Genomic DNA, 23,488 nt, shown 5'->3' with positions numbered 1-23,488 from the left:
TGTAATGTTTATTTTTCAACTTTGAATATGCATTAATGTCAGCAAACAGTTGATATCAAATGAACTATCTAAGCCTTTCCAAAAGGAAGAAATAGATATAAAATGGAATCAGAAAAGCCAGCAGGGCTCTTCAAGACATGACCCAATCATGGTTGTATATATAAATCATCATCTCTCTGAACAAACACCTGGTCAGAGCTATAGGAAACAAAGCATTCTGGAGAGTATCACAAGAGTCTTAATTGTTTACGCAAGTTGGGGATGCATTAACTTAGGAATTCTTGAATCACACGAAGAGACAAATAGTCCACTACAGAATAAATACTATCCAGAAATTACAGGGAAAAGGAATTCATTTTAAGTAATATATCTTTCATTTGTATATTTTTGAAGGGTATCTGAGAACTTTCAAAACATTAAAAAAAAGTATCACAGCCAAAAGTTGGGTTTATCAACATTAGCAAACCTTCAGTATGTAGAACATTTCTGTAGGAAAATCAATCTTACTGGACCATCATATTTCTTTCTTTTATGGCACATAAACTAAAAATACTGCTGTGGATGCTGATATCCTGATATAATACAGAATTATTCTAGAGACAATATCACTTACAGGGTATGATAAATCAAGAAGATAATTTTACTTGATCACGTAGAGATGAGAAAAAAGACTATAAGCATTGACCAAAAGAAAAAAACCCAAACCAAACCTGGATCTGAACTGATGCTGGATAAACATAATTAGACCTCTAAAAGGTAATTTGGGTACCTAAATTAGGGTAAAAAAGGAAAAGGCTTCTTCTTAGAAGAATGTTACTTCCTGGATCAATATTTAAGATAACCTTATTGTAATTAAAAAAAAACTGAACAGCTGGAAATAACTCTGCTTTTAGTCTGGTTGGCTTTATGCTCATTAGAGCTTCACATTGACACATGTTAAGTGACCCAGATCCAGCACTCAAAAAGAGAAATAGAGTTTTAAAAAAACCTGTTAAAGTATCAGATAGAAAAATGAACATTGGTCAACACAGTCTCTCTTGCAAGTTACCCATCTCAATCAGGATGGCTAGCAAGGGAACTACTTTCAGGCTTCTTTAAAGCAATGTATCCTGAACAAAAGCCCGAATACCCTGCAAGTTACATGAACATTTATTATAGATTGCTGGTCTATCTCATTCCATTTGGGATGAGAACAGAATAGTCAAGATCTCATCAGAATAACTGATTTGACTCAGCCCCATGCTATCAACAGAAATAGCTCCAGTTAAAGAAGTATGACGACACTTGAGTAAGTGACTCTCTATGTGTTAGAGCTCTTACAGTAAAACAGATAGACTTGCAAGTCCCCAAAACCAAGAATTAAAAGGAGAGGAAAGAAATGCCTCTACCATCAACCCTTAAGTTATATAAGAGAATAGGCCAAGATTCTTTTAGATGCCACAAACTTTGATCCCCCCACTCCACAATCACAATTAGGTGAGGCAGTTATATATCAGCCAAATATTTCTCAGCCCCTTCTTCGCAATTAATGAGACTGTTATTTTAAATGAGATGATATATTATAAATAGAGATGTTTCTTATTGTCAGGTGTTCTCTGAATTAAAACAAACTGACTGAATACCCTTCATGCTAATATCAAGTCAAATTTTATGATTCTTTGAATAAAATTGTATAGGAGAACCTTAGGGACATTCAATAGTTTATCTTTATTAATAGAGAGAAGACTCAAAGGGATCTGAAGTTTGAAAGACTAGTTCTTAATAACAGTCAAAATATTCAGGTCTGAAGTGCCTGAAGAACAAAACACTCATTGTAACTGTGATTTCTTAATAGGTTGTTGAATGTAAAATCCAATGATTTTCTGGTTTGCCTGAAATATTTTGTGCCAAAAAAAAAAAAAGACAGAATAAGATTTTAGCATGTATTCCATGTAAACTTTTCACTTCCCCAAGTTTACCTTTGTTTCAGGTATTCATTTTGTGGTCTCGGCATAAGTATCAAGCTGCATTGCATGTAGAAGATATCCTGCATAGTATTCCTATGCATTTTTTAGTCAACAAATACACATATGAACGTAGAGTTAATCATTAAACCTTAACATCTGGAACTACTATCTCTGTGACACTTTTATGCCTAAAATTTAATCACAATGATCCTTGGAATTTCTTTTTCTGCCTCCAGGGTAAATTCAAAATTCAAATGCATAAATGTAAAAAAAAAAGAAAAAAAGTCAGGATCGCAATTGTTTCTACTGCCACCAAATGTTGATCAGCATATGAAAGGGCCCTTTTCCTTTCACCAGGTAGATCATTCAACCTTCTTGATTGTGATAAAAATCATTCAAAGGAACAGCATATACCTTAACCACCTCCTGGTTACCACTTCAGCACCTCTTAGAGGGACAGAGCATTGGTGTACTTGTGACTAGCAAGGCTAAAAAATGAGAAGAATTGCTGGCTGACAGGCTGCCTATAGAACCTTCTTAGATGACTCTGCATCTTTTCTCATATTTGATCTCAGTGAGACAACACTGTGAGAAGACTGGCAGAGCTCTGTGCTTATCAAGAAGCCTGGATTGATTTTCAAAACCCTTCAGAAATGCATCCCTGAAGGTCCTACAGTGTAGAACAGAGGTGCTACTTTCAGCCTTTCCATTTTCCTACCAAAGAATGGAGGGGCACAGTATGACTCCTTAAATAAGTATTGGAGGAAACTTCCATTTATTTCTCATGTAGTTACAGTAGATCTGCTTTTTAAGTGAAAGTTAAAGTTGTCCTTTCTCCTTGCCATTGTGCACCCTGGGAATTTCAAATCTGTGAAAGGTTTTTTCATGTGTGTATCAAAAATGGGATAGGTCAAATAGAAGAATTCAGAATAAACTGCATCCTGCTGAGTTTTTAATTCAAACTGAAAAGTTCTCTTTTAAAAATACTACTGAAAAGATTCAGTAGTCTTACACTTGTATATCAGTTTGATATGCCTGTTATATCTGGCTCAGAGATTTGTTCTCCCAGTGACTATTCCTAACTCTTTCTCTATCACTCCAAACCGAGACCTTAAGTTCATAGAGACTCTGTCAGAAACCTATTGAATCAACACTAAGTGGAGGCAGCTCTGTCCCTTGGAGAGATTCAGTACAATTTGACCTTGCCTGTCATCCAGAGCAAGAGGCTAATTATGAAATACATAAGAGAAGAAAAAGGGTTTTGACTCCTTAACAAACTTTGGTGGTTTATAAAAACCTTAGATTCTAGTGATACAGTAAACTCCAGCACCGCTTCAAAAGCTCTCTATTATTGTAGCTTCAAGGGACGTGGTAGCTCAGTGGCTAAGACGTTGTGTTTGTCAATCGAAAGGTCAGCAGTTCAATGGTTCGAATCCTGAGTGCTGCGTAACGGGGTGAGTACCGTGACTTGTCCCAGCTTCTGCCAACCTAGCAGTTCGAAAGCACATAAAAAATGCAAGTAGAAAAATAGAAACCACCTTTGGTGGGAAGGTAACAGCATTCCGTGCGCCTTTGGCATTTAGTCATGCCGGCCACATGACCATGGAGATGTCTTCAGACAGTGCTGGCTCTTCAGCTTTGAAACGGAGATGAGCACCGCCCCCTAGAGTCGGGAACGACTAGCACATATGTGCAAGGGGAACCTTTACCTTTACCTTTATTGTAGCTTCAAAAGCTGTCTATCATTGTAATGTTATGGTATCAGCTCAGTGTCTCTTTCTCAGTAGTCTTATAAAATATATTGGGCTTACATTTTTTTCCTCAAAATAATCCTGATAGCAGAAAGACATTCTGCTTAAATGTGTGAATGTGTCCACGCACTAAATATATAGACAGGTTTCAGCAAGTCTTCCTGGAATGCCATAGCGTTTGTAAGTCGATTAAATAGAACTTCAGAAATACTTTGGAATACAGATATATATTATAATACTTTGGAATACAGAATATATATATATGTAGGTCACCACCACAAATCCACATCCATATATATATGTATGTCACCACCACACATCCATGCAGAAAGCAGACTCAAACCCACATCGATGATGAAGCACGACCACGGACCAGAAACCAGACCGCAGCTGCATCATTAGCCATTTCAAACCCCTCCAATCCATACATGCAGCAGACTGACACCCACCATAAAGATGTAGCACGACCACGAACGCGAAGCCAAACAATAGCAATGCAGCTCACCAACTCAAATGCCCCTGCAACTCAGACTAACCTGAGCACAACCAAGCCCCCCCCCCAAACAGAACACACCCCCATCCAATCAGAGCACAGCCATCCCCACCATCCAATCAGAGCACAGCCAAACCCCCCAACCAATCAGAACACACCTCCACCCAATCAGAACACGGCCAAGCTCCCAACCAATCAGTTCAAACCCCCACTAGCAGTTAAAAGGAAGGAACAGCTGCAATCACACATTGCTCCTAGAAGCATGAAGCAGTAAACACCAGCCTGAAGATGACGAATGAGATTTCGTTGAAATGTCGCCAAGACACTTCCAATTTTACACGGGAGAAAACCCGAACAACCAAAGACTTACATACAAACACCCGTGAAAACCTCAGAATATATATATATATATATATATATATATATATATATATATATATATATATATATCCAATCAGAGCACAGCCAAACCCCCAACCAATCAGAACATGGCCAAGCTCCCAATCAATCAGTTCAAACCCCACTAGCAGTTAAAAGGAAGGAACAGCTGCAATCACACATTGCTCCCAGAAGCACGGCTGAAGCCTGAAGATGACGAATGAGATTTCATCGAAATGTCGCCAAGACACTTCAATTTTACACGGAGAAAACCCGAACAACCAAAGACCTATATACAAACACCCGTGAAAACCTCAGAAAACATATATATATATATATATATATATATATATATATATATATGTATGTATGTATGTATGTATGTATGTATGTATATGTATATGTATATGTATATGTATATGTATATGTATATGTATATGTATATGTATGTATGAATAGATTTCTGTAACTAAATTAAGGAAGCTGTGGCAACATAACAGGGAAGTTGTCTCCAAAAAGAAAATGTTTTTTTTTTTAAAAATCAACTCTTCATTTATGATCTTAGAAAACAAAAACAAACACACACACCCCTTTATAGGCATGATTAATCATTCAATTTTCCCATTCTCAAATTAGCAGTGCTTAAAAGGATGCTGAAACTGCAATCAACCTTTAAAATAGATTCATCTAATATTCTACCACCATCAGAGCATTTTGACCTTCCAGGACACTCTAATAAGATTATTTTTAAGTTCCATTTTTATTAATACTTTCAAATACAAAGGTAAAGCTAACACAAATTGATGGATAGTAAGAAAGAAAAGAAAGAAGTCCAAGAAAAGTAAAAAAGTGAAAGAAAAATGGCTCCTTCACAGCAGTTATAATTACATTTTGACCTCTCCCTCTAAAATTATATCATATTATTATTCTTTTTTTTATATGAATTTATAACCCGCCCTTCTCCGAAGACTCAGGGCGGCTTACACTATGTTAAGCAATAGTCTTCATCCATTTGTATATTATATACAAAGTCAACTTTTATTGCCCCCTCAACAATCTGGGTCCTCATTTTACCTACCTTAAAAAGGATGGAAGGCTGAGTCAACCTTGGGCCTGGTGGGACTTGAACCTGCAGTAATTGCAAGCATGTGTAGTCTGCTGAGCCACCAGAGGCCCTTTCTATAATCTATCCTGTCTAGTCATCAAAATCATAAGTCACATTCCTTTTTCTCATTTATATGCAAAAAGTTCATAAGAGACTTCCAGTCAGTAATAAATGTAGATAATTTCTTTTCTATAATAAAAAAAAATACATTTATCTATTTCAGCAAAATTGTCAACTTCACCAACTAATCATCCATAGTGGTAATGTTGAATCTTTGCATCTCTCTGCATATACTTCCTGATGTCAAGTAGTTACTGCAGGTTCAAGCCCGGCCCGAGGTTGACTCAGCCTTCCATCCTTTATAAGGTAGGTAAAATGAGGACCCAGATTGTTGGGGGGGCAATAAGTTGACTTTGTAAATATACAAATAGAATGCCTTATACACTGTAAGCCGCCCTGAGTCTTCGGAGAAGGGCGGGATATAAATGTAAATAAAAAAAAAATCTTGGAAAAAAGAAACCTTTCCAATATAACTCATATTGAAACTTTTCCAATATGACTGAACTCATATAATTGAAAGGTTATTTCCCAAAACTCAACAACATAATAGATTTTAACATATTACAACTGATAATTAATATGATAATTAAATAGGGTGCCTATAACAGAGGTAGGTTTCAGCAAGTTCTGACCAGTTCTGGAGAACCAGTAGCGGAAATTTTGATTAGTTCGGAAAACTGGTAGTAAAAATTCCGACTGGCCCCGCCCCCATCCCAGCTGATCTGGAGGAAATGGGGATTTTGCAGTAACTTTCCCCTGCCATGCCCACCAAGCCACACCCACAGAACCAGTAGTAAAAAATTCTGAAACCCACCACTGACCTATTTCACATGTAGCTTGCATTTACATATCCATTTTATCTTCCCTGATTTATCAGATCTTAAATCTTGCATTAATTAAGCCACTTCATCTCTGTTACATAGTGTCAAAAATTTCCTTTTTAATAAAAAAAAAGGTAGCCTGGAAAGGTGGTATGGCTTCTATTTGGCTGCCACAGATTAATATGGCTGTCTCCCTACAATACATTGTTTCTATGTTTCTCTGAGTTCAGTGTGAGCTTAGAAATGTTCCCTACATAATGTAGGAAAAGTCAAATTATCCCTTTATTTTAAATAAGATGATAGAAACTATTAAAGAGATTTCCAATAGTTAAAATAAGCAAGGATAATGACAGGCATATTGAAGAATACAACTCCCACCTCAGAAATTTTTCTTTAATATTTTAAAACTGAGCTAATAATAAAACGGATATAGATGAAAATTAGCTAATTTCATTGTTTTGGTAATATTCCTGATGCTTTCAAATAGAGTAGTTATTTCACTGATTTAGGATTTTTTTTCCCAACTTTCCTCCTGGAAATAAAAATTCTTAGCACCATAACGAAAAGATCATAATCTATATGCAATCTTTTATCTCAGCATTTAGGGACTGAACCTGCCTCTCGAATAGCTAGATGCATTAAAACGCTGCTTTATTACAAAATGAAATATAAAATTAGTCATCCCACTGTTTCCACAGGAAATGAAATACTCCATTTATTAAGGATTTATTTTTGGCATATTTGAAAAATAATGTAATAGCTTTTTCAATAGCTAAGGATAAGAGATTCCTTTTTTGAGCCAACAGCATTTTTTTTTCAGTTGTAAAGTTTCTACTGGCAAATACAAGAGATAGGACCTACAATTAAGATGTCAAACCTTGCTGACTCCACTTTAAAACTGTTTCATTGCCAGAAAAAAATCAGCCACTATTAGAAGCACTGAAAACGGAGAGGCTACTTTGCTAATTGGAATGTGCTAGAGTTGCGACTGAACAATGAGTAAACCTACAAAAATGCTTTTCTAAGTTCTCAATAGACTAAACACTTACATGTGTAAAGGCAACATCAGGTTAGCTTTATGCTTATGACAGTTCTAAAAGTAGCTGGTTACAGTGTAGACACTGGCAAAGATAAAGCACTTACTTCCTTTACTGGTAAGCACACTGAATTCCAATATTTCAGCATTACGGAATATGCACGGCTGCTACCAAAAACATCAGCTGTTATCGTTCATATCTCCCTTTCTGGAGAATGTCAACCAACACAAAACATCTGTCATTCTCTCTTGAGTTTCTCTATTCCTAGCTTAACTAGCAGCCAGTGGCTGGGGGTGGGAAACTCACAGTGCAGTGATATCACACAAATATGTTCTGCAACACAGATCTTAGAACAGCAGTCTTTGATTCGGTTTTGTAATACTTAATCAGTGTGATCATCTTGAATGGATTCTACTTGCCAAAGAGAAATAAAGGTGGAGTAGATAAAATTCAAATGGATAACTCAGACGTAACAGAGCTTAGAAAAAGAAAACGTTTTGATTCAACAACAATTTGTAAGAGCAGTTCCTAATACCCCAGACTGATCTGCTAAGCCTAAGATTTATGATTAAATCATTGCACTGCAGAATTATCAATTCACAAACAGCAGAAAGACTGGCAGACATTCAGCTGGTAAGCAGCTACGCCAAAAGCACTTTCCTAAATAGACAGACTTCCTCAACTTCTAAGAGCAAATGAAACTAAACAATGCCCCTACATAATTTGAATTAAGTACAAGACATAAGCACAAAACAGCAAGCAGCAGCATAAAAATGTTTTCGGGAAAGGACCCAAAGGTTAAACATTTGCCCAAATTGTAATTTTTTTATATCCCTCAGTACATAGCCGGGAGTTAATTTTACACGATATTATTGAAACAAGGGCCTAGTGGGGAATAGCATCTGTTTCCAATCATGAAATCTGAAGATCAATGGATAAGAATTGCTGGTACATTCATCAGGCGTATACTTACAGTGAATTAGGCCGGTTGGGTTTGATGACTTCTGCATTAGATTCAGTTGAGTTTTTGTTAGTCTGAACAGCATTACTGGACTGGAGCAAACTGTTGATGTTTGATGATGATATGACCGATTCTAGGCTGGAATTAATTATACTGTTTCTGTTTTCCTCTGAAAAGTAGACCAAATTGAACAGATGCTGTGACATGATTTTTATGAAGATATTTTTTTTAAAGAGAGAACATTGGAATTTCTGAAAACATTTATATATTAGAATTCATATTCAAATTTCAGTGTATTTCAGTCACAGACCAGTACATATATTAGAATTTCTACACTAGGTTTAAAAATATTGTTATACTATTTAGGCTCTTATTTCTGCATTCAGGCTGCTGAGTTTTTGGTCCTTCCTCTAAAGATATTTAGCTGAAACATTTCATGCTTTAAGCATTTTCTCTGTTGAAGGACTGTTAAAAAAACCCTACTCTCTTAATACTCCTGCCTCTTCCTTAAGAATAATCTGCTCCAAATTATTTAGGGTAATAGAGAGCTGACAGTAATGGTGAGTGATAGGGTTCCTGCTACAGTTCTAGAACCCCAGAATACATTTTCTAACCAATGAGAATTTGTTGTGTATGTACAAAGAAGAGTAGACTTATACCTTTTATTCTTAATAGGATCTTCTGGTTGCATTCAGTCCTATAAATCTTTTCTAGCTTTATGAATCAGTATATAGCCACAGGCCTCACAAGACCTTTGCTACCAAGACTAAGGAATAGTTAAAAACGAAATCTATAGTTTACATTTCACTAAAGACAAGAATGCAGCATAATATTCAGCACCGGAATGGGACAACTTGGTGCAACCAACTCGCCACAGCCAACTTGCCGTGGCCAACTCACTGCAGAACAATTCAATTTCAGTATTTAAAATAATTAAAAAATATTTTAATTTTTGTCATTCACATTTCATTTTGTTCGCCTTTTGCATTCTTTCTTTAATAATTCTGTTCCACCATTTCTTTGATAATAATGTAGTGGCGACTTGTCCCATAACAAGTTATCCCATGGTGAGTTGGCCATGACAAGCTGGCCATGGCACATTATTTTAGATCCACTCAACACAGAGAATAAAGATACTTACGCTTTTCATTGTGTTGCAGTGTATGAAAAAGTGTTAAGGGCCTCTCACTGCAGGATGGTGGCTTTGAATCTGTACTTTTTTTCCGAGATAAGAGCAACTGAGAATTTGACTGTAGAGTATCAGGCACTGTGTTAAATATCTATGATTTTTAAAACAAAGAAAAGAGAATTTGAAATAGTTAGAAACTTGATGCAAAAGGGGGGCAATTTATATCAAAAACTATGTATAAAAGTAATAACTCTCAAAAAATGGCTGTAAAGTATTAACAAATAATTTTTGATAAAAGAACAGAGAAAATATTTCTTAGATTAACCACTCAACAGCATCGTTACATTTTGTAGTTTTGAGATAAATCTAACACTAAATTCTTTGAGGTAAACTAGTTTTAGCAGATTGTATGCAGACAATACAATAACCTGCACACTAATTATTTTGGCAATCTCTATCGGATAATTTCTAAAGCCAAGAAGTTTCAAGCTGCTATTTCTTTGCTGACACAGCTGATTCAAATGCTGCACACACTAATCTTCAAAGGAAAGTAAGCAAGTTTATGATGATAGTATGCACTGATTCACCGAAAAGGTACAAAACAAATGAATAATCTTCCTGGATTGATAATATTCTAAACTGCTCTTCTTTTTTTCAATTAGCTAGAATTAGCCTTAAAGATTAAATTGTCTCTTGGGATTATACAAAACTGGGAATTAAGTAAAACCTCTTCCTGAGAGAGAAAAAAACGATCTTCATGAATTACACAGGATTTACTATACATATACATGATGAATTCCATATTTTTCTATCTTTTTTTCTTTGAGCTGAAACTACTTCTGACGATTCCCAAAGCATCATTCATTTGGATCTACCCCCACACCACAAACTGTATTCTAAAGGGAACCATAACAGCTTAAATAAAAGCAGCTCAAGCTGGTACAAGATTATTCATTCCAATTAAACTGGTGATTCATTCAATGTCACACCCACATTATTTTTCCCCCCTTCAACGAGAGGGAAACTCTTCTTTTCCACTATGCAATTTCTGTTATGAGTCGTCTGGGATTTCAGAATTTCCTCAGTGAAAGGATACAGAAATCCAAACATTTCATCTCCCAATCAATAAAAATGTTCAGGAAAACAAAAATGAGCTAGCAGATGCCTGGAGACAAACCCTATTACTTGTCAAATTCCTGTCTCTTCCCAATGTTCTGTGCAGCTGACAGACGCTAAAATTTTCACTGAAATCAGTAAACATTGATAAACAATCACTTTTTAAAAACATGGAACATGCACGACTCAAATATAAATTACCTTTTCGTGGTTTTCTATTAAAATCTCAACTACAATATTTTGAAACTTGATGTCCATAATTGCAGCAACTGTTTCTTCTTGTGGTCGCATTAATGTTGGTCCAAAAACAACTCCCAGATTGGCGACAGTCATAAGATTCTGTTTGTGGTTTTCAGCAACACTGCAATGAAACAAGCACAATAGATTTTCAACAGGCCTGGAAAACTTAAGTGTTGGTCCATTTTTTCCCCCCAAATAATTTTAGAACACCTATTGTTGTATTTGAATTTCTGCAGAGAAGACTACAATTTTGGCCTCCAGGGGGTGTGGAAGGCCTTTTTTGCCCTCCCCAGGCTCCAAGAAAGCCTCTAGAGCCTGGGAAGGGTAAAAAATGGGCCTACTGGGCCCACTGGTAACCTTTTTGCCATCATGTACTAAAAGCAAGGAAAGTGCGGGAGCATCACGCGTGCCTGCACAGGGGATGGGGAGGCACTGAATTATGGGTATAGGCATGTGGGCACGCAACCACCCTGTGCTCCCCCCGCTTTTGGCATGCGACGGCAAAAAGGTTAGCCATCACTGCTCTAAACCATTACAGGCTGCTCTCTTCGTATCACCATTAAAGAACAATGCCTGAATATAATTGCTTTGAATCACTATTATATCATCAGCCCAGGAAAAGGCCACTTGTATGAAAGAAGCAGATGTCTTTCAGTGTACACTTTTCTAGGAAAACAGATGAGAACATGATCTGTTCAGGTAACAGGAATAGCACAAAACAAATACTAGCATTTATTCTTGTCATTATAGCAGTAGAGAACAGCACAGTATTTAATATAAGGTGTACTAATATGCCACAGAAGAAAATGACATAGCAAAGAAAATATCTGAAAGCCAGAGGGGAAAATTAAGATTCATTGCTATAATTCCAATCTTTGTTCGGAAATCACTTTAGGGTATAAATGGCTATACATAAGAAATGTGCACATGAAAACATTGAAATATTTTAAAAGCTTTTTTTTTTCAGCCGAAAAAATGCTTTTAAAAGAAAAAAAAAGCCTCTGATGATTGTGTGGCTCAGCTGGGATAGACAGAGGCTTTTGAAAGCATTTTTTCTACAACCTCTCCAGCTGAAGAGGTTGTAAAAAAATGCTTTCAAAAGGCTCCTCTGACGATCCCAGCTGACTTGCTTGATCGTCAGAGGCTTTTCTTTTCTTTTAAAAGCATTTGTTTTGCCTTTAAAAGAAAGGAAACCCTCTGATGATGAGGCAACTCAGCTGAGATCATCAGAGGAGCCTTTTAAAAGCATTTTTTACAAACTCTTCGACCGAAGAGGTTGTAGAAAAAATGCTTTTAAAAGAAAAAAAAAGTTGGCCACACCCACCCAGTCATATTACCACCACCACCAAGCCACACCCACAGAACTGGTAGTAACAAATTTTGCATTTCACCACTGGACGAAGGGAATAGCTAAAGAACAAGGGTTGACTTGGGAGTAAGGCCACAGGTGGGCAATGAATGGCCCCTCCCATAGGGAATAAAAGAGGAGCAAAAGGGGTGTGGAGTTTGCAGGAGACAATTAGTTCACTTAATTGCTTCGTGACTCTCCGAGACTCCTTGCCAAGTTTTGAAGATATTGGCCTGGCACCTCTCCAAGCCAGATAAGGTCTGTAAATTCACCCTTGAAAGACTTTGCTGGATGTGAATGAGAAGAATTCACAGTAACTTAATAAAAAGGGTTTTTTGTCGGGACAAGGAGTCTGCTTCATGGTTTGGGGAAGCCCAGGTCAGAACATGAAGAGCAGCTACAGACTTGCAGAAAATATTCAGATGCCATGATATATCTATACCTCCAAAGATCAGTATAATAAAAGCAATGGTATTCTCTCTGATATTTTATGGAAGTGAAAATTGCACTTTGAAAAAACAGGATAAGAAGACTATTGACACCCTTGAACTTTGATATTGGAGAAGACTCCTGACAATACCCTGAACAGCCACAGAAACAATTAAGTAATCACTGAAAAAAATCAATGCAGAGTTCTCCCTCGAGGTTCAAAGGCCCAAGCTCAAATTATCCTGTTTCAGAATTATTACGTAAAGACACAGCTTTCTGGGGAAGACTTTCATGCTTGGAAAGCTGAAAAAAGAGAAGAGAATGACTAGCAGCAATGAGTGCACCATTGAAGGATCTGAAGGACCAGGTTTGGAACAGAATGTCATGGAGAAAATCTATGCTTTTTTTTTGTTTGTTTACATTTATATCCCGCCCTTCTCCGAAGACTCAGGGCGGCTTACAGTGTATAAGGCAATAGTCTCATTCTATTTGTATATTTACAAAGTCAACTTATTGCGCCCCCAACAATCTGGGTCCTCATTTTACCTACCTTATAAAGGATGGAAGGCTGAGTCAACCTTGGACCTGGTGGGACTAGAACCTGCAGTAATTGCAGGCAGCTGTGTTTTAATAACAGGCTTCTTACAGCCTGAGCCACACCGCGGCTAAGAGCCAGCACCAATTTGATGGTACATAACCAGTCAATAACCAGACCAATACACATAGGCTAAATGTGGCTCAGCAGGGTGATGGAATCTACTTTTTCATTTACCATTTATGCAGAAAGGGAAAATTTTTCTACTCCAGGATTTGTACCCGTTCAAGGCACAAATCTGAACATTTATTAATTTAATAAATGATTAAATTAATTTCTTTGCTCCCAAATCTCAATTTGTTGCATTTAAACAAGAGAAAACAACTGTGGATCATCCTAAAACTATATTTGTGCTATTGGGGTGTGGAAGAGGAACTGGTATGATAAATCCCTACCTGACTGGTAAATCGTATGGCAAAAATGGAGAATTAACGTCTAGTGAGAAGATAGTAAAACTGAGCCCACAACTAAAATAATTTAGAGGGAGCGGAAGAGAGCACTAGCATTAGGTATAAATTATTTTTGAGTTGTGATCTTCATTTTATGAAAAGCAAAGGAAAATTTAGAATAGAATGCTCATTTACGTTACGTTCTGAATAAATCTCAACAAAATTTTACTATTATTACAGTCATTTGGTAGCAGCTCCATTTTCTACAAATATCCTGGAGGAATGCGAGGCAATTTCTCACTTTGCGTTTGTTAAGAAGTCATGCGAGTATAAAAGACTGAACACATTTCAGAACCGTGAAAGGTTTCCTGTGAGTATTTTGAAATTGTTTTCTTAAAGAAAAATGAAAGTGTTTGTGGTTCCAAATGTGATTGAAATAGAATTAATTACAGGCTTGTGAACAAAGTTGCTATGTATACTTCAGTATAATCGAGCAAAAGAAAAGCTCAAACCAAGCACTCGATTGTTAATAAAACGTCTTCCACACCAAATTAAGGGAGGGGGGATAAGATAATCAATGCTTTATTCCTAGCATAAAGCATGCCCTAATCTTTTTTTTTTGGCAAAGATAAAAACCTTTGCATCATACAGGTAGTCCTTGACTTATGATCATAATTGGGACCAAAGGTTCTATTCTTAAGCAAGGCGGTTGTTAAATGAATCACACTCAGTTCTACAATCTTTGTTGCCACGGTTATTAAGGGAATGTCTGCAGTTGTTAGAAAATCATGTGGCTGTTAAGTAAATCTGGCTTTCCCCTATTGAATTTGCTTGTGGGAAACTATCTGGGAAGGTCACAAATGGCAATCATGTGACCGTTGGAACACTGTTCCAACACTGTTATAAACACACGCCAGTTGCTAAGTGACTAACTTTTGATCACCTGACCACGGGGATGCTGGGATGGTGTGAGGACCAGCTGTAAATCATTGCTTGCATCCCATTTTGATTGTCTGATGTTTACCCTGTTTCCCCCAAAATAAGACATCCCCTGATAAGCCCAATCAGGCTTTTGAGCGCATGGCAATAAGGCCAAGCGTTTCTTTCAGGGTTCAAAAAAATATAAGACAGGGTCTTATTTTCAGGGAAACACAGTAGTGAAATCAGGACTATTAACCTAGATAGATTTTTATGTTCCAACAACTTCCTTTATCATAATCTCAAATAAACGAACAGAGCTGCTTTTGAAAAGCTGTTTTTTTTAACTTTATGACTTATACCAGCACATAGACAAGATGCTCTTGTCACTTCCTGTTTGGATTATTGCAATGCTTTCTACATGGGGCTGCCCTTGAAATGCACCCGGAGGCTGCAGCTAGTCCAGAATGCAGCTGCGCGGGTAATAGTGGGAGCAACCCGTTGCTCCCATGTAACACCAATCCTGCACAGTTTGCACTGGCTTCCTGTGGTCTTTCGGGTGCGCTTTAAGATTTTGGTTACCACCTTTAAAGCGCTCCATGGCTTAGGGCCCGGGTACTTACGGGACTGCCTGCTGTTACCCTATGCCTCCCACCGACCCATACGCTCTCACAGAGAGGGCCTTCTCAGGGTGCCATCCGCCAGACAATGTCGGTTGACGGCCCCCAGGGGCAGGGCCTTCTCTGTGGGAGCTCCTACGCTTTGGAACGAACTTCCCCCTGGTTTACGTCAAGTGCCTGATCTTCGGACTTTTCGCCGTGAGCTGAAAACGCATCTATTTATTCAAGCGGGACTGGCCTAATTAAATTTTAATCCGGGATTATTTATATTTTAGGGTTTTTAAACTATTTTAAATGGTTTAAATTTTTTAAATTTTTGGCCATTTTGTAATATGTTTGTTTTAGTCTTGTTTTAATGTATATATTGCGCTTTTTTATTTGGCTGTACACCGCCCCTGAGTCCTTCGGGAGAAGGGCGGTATAAAAATCGAATAAATATAAATATATAAATATAGATGGATGAACAATATGCATAGGAAGAATTGGTTATTAGATAAAAGTATTTCCTTTACGTTGCACAATGGCAACAGTCGGAATGAGGTGTTTGGCTGCAGCACATGCTTTTATCATTTCTCTCCCCACATATTTAAAAAGACGTGCCAAATTTTAGTGATGCACAACTTTTCAAACACAAGTGGCTGGCAAGCGTATCTTATGCAAAAATCTACAATCCTCTTGTGTAACTTATGAAAATATTTCAGGATTTGAGCATAAAAGTCATAGTGCAGATACATATTTTAGTCCCATTAATACATTAAAACCAGAAGAAAGGAGCTTTGAAGTATTCAATGTCACTTTTGGAGGCTATGCAGAAGCTGTGCATTTCCTCTCAAATTTTATGGCATGCATGGCTGTGGAAATGGCATATGAAAGCAACCAACCAACCAACCAACCAATCAATAAATAAATGCTCTAATAGAGACTCTTGGATATATTTATTTTCCAGCAGACCATGTGTTGGTAACCTTCCCAAAGTATGCAGAGCATTGAGAAAGCATTGAGAAAATATTCACTTTTGTTGATTTTGTTATGCTGCAGTCTGATTCTACAGTTGTTAAAATTCATTTTTTCCTCATTAATCTACATTCATTACCCCATAATGACAAAGTGAAAACAGAATTTTAGAAATGTCTGTAAATTTATTAAAAAGAAAAAACTGAAATATCACATTGGCATAAGTATTCAGACCCTTTGCAACAACATGTGAAATTTAGCTCTGGTGCTTTCCATTTCTCTTGACATGTTTCTACACCTTGAATGGAGTCAGCCTGTGGTAAATTTTCAGCTGTGACACCTTCTGTAGAAATCTGTGTGCCTTTCCAAATCATGTCCAATCAATTTAATTTAGTTTGTTTCCTTTTTAATAAATAAAAATGAATTTCAACAACTGCAGAATCAGGCTGCAGCATATCAAAATTGACAAAAGTGAAGGAGGTCTGAATACTTTCTGAATGCACCGTACATAAAAGAACTCAAGAAAACAGAATTGTATAAGTTCTATATACCATTTAAATGAATGTATTCAATTCTGAATGTTAAGAAAATGCTGATGCTGATTCATGTAAAGCTTAATATTGTAGGCTATTGTATTTTTGGAGGAAGGAAGAAGATGGAAAGAATTATTTATCCCAATTAAAGATTAATACGTACCCTTCTGTTCACCTCAAACCAGACTGAATATTGCATGAAGACTTTAACAACGGCTCATGTGAATGATCACAAACCATCCACTGCCCTCACTAGGGTTGAAAGAAATATACAGAGGCAGATTTCAAAGGAAAGCATGTTTAACACTATACAAAGAGAGATCTAATTAGAAAGATGTACTACCCTGGAGCCAAGAAAAGCCTGAATCCATCTCTGCCTTTCCCCCATCCACAACTAAATTCATATCTTAGGGGAAGAGAGCAGAAGCTATCATGTATATTGTTTTTAGGGAGAAGCAAATTCATTGGGTTATATTCACTGGACATAGGGAGGTGGGAACTGATCCAGAGTGTACCAGAAGCTACAGCCCATCAGATCTGAAATTCTTACATGGGAAATATTCAATCTGAGCTTCCAGTATTTATCCTTTCAAAATCTACATGTTACTTTTTCATTTTTCTTTTCTTCTTTTTCCTCAGAAGCTTACCTGGGGATTTCCTTTTAATGTATTGCCGCAAGAACCATGTAGGTTAGATTAAGAGAGATTAATATGCTGATGACACCCAGCTGAATGTCGCAGACCATGGTGAGTTAAGTGACCCTGTAACCTCCCTCTTGTAGTGCCTGGAGGCTATTAGGGCCTGGATGGGGACCAATGGGCTGAAACTGAACCCTGGGAAAACAGAATGGCTCTGGGATTGGGGTTCTTCAATCCATGGAGAATTACAATCTCAGGTCTTGGATGGAGTTCTCCTAGACTCATGACTCTTGCTAGAGAAGCAGGGACCTTTGAGCAACAGAGTAACTGCGTGTTGTGGCCTGCTGGCAGCCAGCAGAGCTGGCAGCAGAATCGGACAGTGAGGAGGTTGGGGAGGAACTTGGGCCAGTCCTGGGGGCTGGGTAAAGTTTGGACGAGGGCTCTGCAATGGAGGCAGAGAGGGAGTTAGACAGCAGCGAGGCAGATGAACATCTGGAACCCATTCCCAGTGTGTGCATGTGCACAGCTGCCAGAAGACAAGAACAATTAAGAAAGCAGGGTAGACTCGGGAGTAAGGCCACACCTTGGAGATAATTGGCCCCTCCCATAGGACATAAAGAGGAGTGAATGGGATGTGGGCTTTTGCTTTTAGTTCATCTCGTTTCAAGATTGGAAAATTCTGTTTATGACTCTAATGGACTTGGTGCCAAGTTTGGCCTTGCTCTGCATTTGGAAATTGGTTCTCTGGCAGCATTCCAAGTGAGATAAGATGGGGGTTGATAAACATTCCTCTGAAAGACTGTTTGCCAAAGCCTTGTTGACTGTGAATGAACGGAATTCACAATCATGTTAATAAAATAGGTTTTACCGGGATTAAGACTTTGCTTCATGCTTTCTAAGGAAGCCTAAGTCAGAACACTGTGAGCTGTGAATCAGATACATCTTTCCTGGGCCAGGAATCCCTACTCACGGTTACCCATACCCATGTCACCTCCATCTTGACTGTCGCAATGTGCTCTACATGGGACTGCCCCTGAAAAGCACTGAGAAGCTTCAGTTACACAAAATCAAATTAAATAGATTTTGGATTTTTCAGATATGCATCTGCTATTCATCAAAAGGTATTCCTCAGTTTGTGAAACTCATGCAGATTTTTAACATCACTTCCTATCCCTAGTCTCCTAACGTATTACCTTTATTGGCTAGAAATCTGATGTACAAAACAGAAGCTTTGAATTTTAATTAGCATGTTGATTGGTTCGTACAATAATTCCTTTAGACCAGCATATATTTATTCATGAGTCATTTGATCAATAATGAGGACAATAGTACAAAATTACTTAACAATAAAGCAACATAATAAACTAAGAGATTATAAAAACCATTTAAAATTTTTTTGAAACCATATGTAAAATTCTAATAACACAACATGTTATTTTCTGCTGGGAGAACTAGAGAAAATTAGAAAAACTGAGAGGTGTGTTAACTTGAACAAAACTAAAACCAGGAACTTTAACTTTAAACTAGTATCTTTTGCTTTACACTCTTCAATGGGATGGTACATTAAAAATACAATATCACATACTATTTAAATACATAGAATGAGAACCTGTAAGTGAAATGAATTATTCTCTCAGAGCAGAGGTCTTCAAACCTGGCAGCTTTAAGACTTGTGGACTTCAACTCCCAGAATTCTCCAGTCAGCATAGCATAGCTGGCTGGAGAATTCTGGAAGTTGAAGTCCACAAGTCTTAAAGCTGCCAAGTTTGAAGACCCCTGTCTCAGAGCAATAGAAACATAAAATGAAAAGCGAGTTATCAGTGAACACTGATTACTTTGCAAGAGAGATGACGGGTATCAGGCCAATGAACAGCAATTAAAAGAAAATTAAATTGAGGTAGACTCTATGAAAATTTTCACAATGTTCCATATTGCTTTACAAGCTTATTAAATATAATCTATTGCTGAAAAATTCTCAAAAAGAGCTTAATTGCTTGGTGCTGAAAGATATATTGAAGTCAACCAGTCAACTTTTCTAGAAATACTTTGCAACTTTTAACTTTTAATTAGGAAATATGTTCCCTATATATTATTTCATGGACATAAATTGTAGAAGGAAATCAAAGGTGGCTGGGAGAGGAAGGTAGATAATGCCAACATCGGTCAAAATCAGCATTAGAGATATAATTAAGGTACTGTAATACCCATCGAATAATCCAGAGCCATTTCGTTTTCTTAGAAAATAAAAATATATGAATATAAAAGTTAGCGCAATGGCATATTTGGGGGAAAAAATAAAATGTACGCATTTAAAAAGATGCTATTAAAATTAGGCAGACATCTATAAACAAGAAAACAACAGGAAGAGAAAATTTAGAATGCTTTGGTTACTTTAGCAAAATTTAAGGATGTGACATCCTACTGAAGAAATTCTCAGGATTGTTGCATAAACAGTTTAGTTTTAATTTAGGACCCCAAAGAGAATCTCCTCCTCAGTTCCTTTGGGCAAAAATAAAATGGCTTAAGAAAATCATGGCAGCTTGAACAGTTCACAAATGGAAGCCCGGCCACAGGATCTTGAGCCTTAAAATGCTTGGTCTTCAAATGGCAACCACAAAGGATTTCTGTTAAACACAATCAACACTAGGCAAGCAGTTTGGTTACACAAACATTTCGGATCACTGACGCTATGCTGATTCAACCACTGCCTTAGTTTAGCTTTGAAATAAACCAAAACCCACAGAAACTAGGGCAACTGAGAAAAATATGCTGTAAAAATGTCATGCCTCATGTACCAAACCAGAAACAAAAGAATGATTACATTTGAGGGAAAATTCTAAACTACACAAGAATTATGACAAATTATATTTGGGGGTGAAAAAAACTTCCTCTTCTTCCCTCCTACCTTTTTTTACAAATCATTATAATGATTATGATAATATTCCTTCAAGCTAATAGTTATACTAATTGAAATAATATATCTAAATACACAGGATAACAAAGTTATTCTGTTTGTACTAAGGCTAAAGTAAATACAACAAGCAATCCTTGACATACGGCCACACTTGGGATGAAATTGTGGTCATTCATCAAAAGTGATATGCCCATGTGACCACTTGCTCCATGACTGCAATCCCAGTATTCCCAGTTGTGGTCATTAAGGGACCACATGGGTCATTAAGCAGAACATTAGGTCAAGAACCCTCATACCACTCCCGGGCTCACTTTCCTTTTTCAGCACATCTGGTCAATGTGAACCATGGCCTTTTTACCTCACAACGTGCTGCAGGCATCCATTCTTGCGATTGGTGGAAAGCTCCTCTCCAAAGTGTGACATTTGGAGAAAGGCCCTTCCAAATGATTATGAGAATGATGGTGTTTGCTAGCTTTCCAGCCTTCCTTGGGCTAGAAAGCTAGCAAACACTATCATTCTGAAGGCTAGAAAGTATTTTTTGCATGTTCAGAAGGGAATCCCTAAGTCAGGCTGCAGAGATGGTATTTGAATCTTTGGTATGTGAGCCAGGGGTGAAATTTATTAACCTTCCCTACCGGTTTGGAAGTGTGCGCTCTGTTTGCGCGCATAACGTGCAATTTTGGACCTTCTGCACATACTCAGAGGATCAAAAACAAGGTTAAAACCAGGAAGTAATGATGTCCGAACGGGTGGGCGGAGCTTTGCGCTGCTGCCATTACCAGTTCACTAAACCACGTGCCACTACCACTACTGGTTCGGCCAAACTGGTGCAAACCAGTAACATTTCATCCCTGATGTAAGCCCCATTTCTGCAGGCCAGCTGAGGGACAACTGGCCAGCTGAGGGACTGACCCCCACTTGCCAGGGGGTCAGTCAGATCTTTTATCTAGCCTTCTTGGCAGGCAACAGCACCTTGCAATCTTCCCTGCCGGCTTCCCCATTGACTTTCTGAGGAAATCAATAGAGAGGATTGCAAATGGCAACCATATGATCACAGGGTGCTTGGCAACTAGTCTTAAGTGCAAAAGATTGACAAGCAGCTGAAATATAGTCATGTGAATGTGAGGTAGGGTGGCGGTCTGACATTTTACAATAGGCAGAAGTGTTTTACAAGCCATAAAGCACCCTTTCTGACATAATTTGGGATGTTTGTTAAACAACTGGTTGTAAAACTTGGACTGACTCTAACCCTAACCCTAACCTATACAGATGATTGTATATATTTTGTAATTTTGTGCGTTTTTTATTTCCCCTTATGTTCTGTCTATGAATTATACATATGTCTCGTAGCAAACAAAGGACAGGCTATTTATAGTCCAATGATCTGATCTGGCCCATTTTGCAACTTGATCTTTCTTTTGCTAATTACTTCTCCTCACCAAATTTGATATATTTCTATTATGTTTTCAGACAGATATCCTGCTGAAGGACAGACAGACATCTTCCTGAGCCTCTTTCCATAATTTCTTGCAAAATTTCTATTGGTTGAAAAGCGTAAAAATGAATATATTACTATACAATTTTGCTACTTATCCATTATTAATCTAAAAATGCTGCACTTAAAAATCATTAATTTCAAACCAAAATATACGTTTTCGTCATGGCACCCAATTTTGCCTTTGTAGAAGTATGAAAATGTTGTTCCTCAGCTTGTTTATGCAATTTTAATATTTAACATTTCAATTTATATTAAAACACTGGTTTTAATCAAATGGCCCCAACACATATACACACACACCAAAGCGCAGTTAACTAGCATGAGATGTTAGAAGACTGAAGTGGGAATTTTCAGGCAAAACTGGATTTCAGTGAGTACCCTGGACCAGCAAATAGCAACATAAATAGTCATCTTAATTGAGCAATAGAGCTATCTACTATAAATAGCAGGAATTGGTGGGAAACAGTCACACTGTAGAAACTGGAGCACAAAGCAGAGTTGGTTTATTAATGAATTGCTTGTAGAACTCATGTTTAAGGATTGTATTCTTATTTCCAGTCTTAGTGATATACAGAAAGCCCATCTCCAAAAAATAAACAAACAAATAGGTTGGTATCAGTGTCTGAATTTCAGACTGAATCTACCCAGTCCTAGTTCAAGATTTTAACCATTAGATATAATGTGACTATATCTCTGACACTTTGTGGGGGTAGGCAAAAACACCTGAGAGAGGCCAAATGACAAAACCAACCAAATGACAATGCAGGACACAAGCTCTGCCTCTTTTGTTCATGCATACAGGTCTGCATCGGGTGTCACAAGGTTGCAATCTTTCTTTCATCTTTCTAAAAGAAAGATCAAATTCTGTGAAGCCTCTGAGTGGAACAAATGTATTTGGGACCCTATCACAGAGGAAGTGGGATTTAAAATCCTTCTCCCTCACAACCCTTCTATGAAGTTAAATCACCCAAAGCAGTTATTAATTATGGAAGGAGGAATCCAAGAAGCACAATTTCCCATGGTGGATAAGAGCACCTTAAGAAAGCAAAATATTTAGAATTATTCATAGAGGAACAAAAGACAGGCATTTTTCATTTAAGGCCAGCATCCTTCATATCGAGTTTCATTTTGTCTCAGAAAGCATGAGACCTTTCCTTTCCTTTCCTTTCCTTTCCTTTCCTTTCCTTTCCTTTCCTTTCCTTTCCTTTCCTTTCCTTTCCTTTCCTTTCCTTTCCTTTCCTTTCCTTTCCTTTCCCTCTTTACCCTACCTTGCAGGATTAATATAACGGTAGAGATAAGTAAAGTCAAAAATAAAATTCAATTTTTGGTTCCCACATGGATATATTTATGTAATTATCCTGGCAGCAATAAGAGTATGGATTGCCACCGCCTTCTGGATTTTTCCTCAAATTCATAGTCTAAAGTACTGATATTTTCCATAGGTCTGCCTTCAGGTTCAATATTGCTCAGATGCCAAGCAAACCAAGCGAAAACTACCCAACTGTTATTCCATGAAAATCACACATTTGTGTTTTACAGTGCTATTATAGAGAGCCTGAACGGTTAAACTGATTTTTCATCTGACTCTCTGTCAGCCATTCATCCTTCTTTCCAT

The 23,488-nt window shown here is 37.5% G+C and overlaps 1 protein-coding gene across 3 annotated transcripts in view; it reads right to left on the bottom strand.

Annotated features, from left to right (window-relative positions):
- Positions 1–23,488, bottom strand: part of ARHGAP26 (Rho GTPase activating protein 26) — a 285,303-nt gene that overhangs the window by 64,058 nt on the left and 197,757 nt on the right. For all 3 annotated transcript variants that reach the window (XM_058171506.1, XM_058171507.1, XM_058171508.1), the window contains exons 18-20: positions 10,999–11,158; positions 9,694–9,832; positions 8,565–8,721 (exon numbers count right to left, since the gene is read on the bottom strand). In XM_058171506.1, the coding sequence (XP_058027489.1) occupies positions 8,565–8,721; positions 9,694–9,832; positions 10,999–11,158 (456 nt within the window). The remainder of the gene's footprint in view (positions 1–8,564; positions 8,722–9,693; positions 9,833–10,998; positions 11,159–23,488) is intronic.

This window comes from Ahaetulla prasina, chromosome 2 (genome assembly GCF_028640845.1).
Source record: "Ahaetulla prasina isolate Xishuangbanna chromosome 2, ASM2864084v1, whole genome shotgun sequence".
NCBI lineage: Eukaryota > Metazoa > Chordata > Lepidosauria > Squamata > Colubridae > Ahaetulla > Ahaetulla prasina.
The sequence above is the reverse complement of the archived record's forward strand: the minus strand, read 5'-3'. Positions and strand labels throughout refer to the sequence as shown.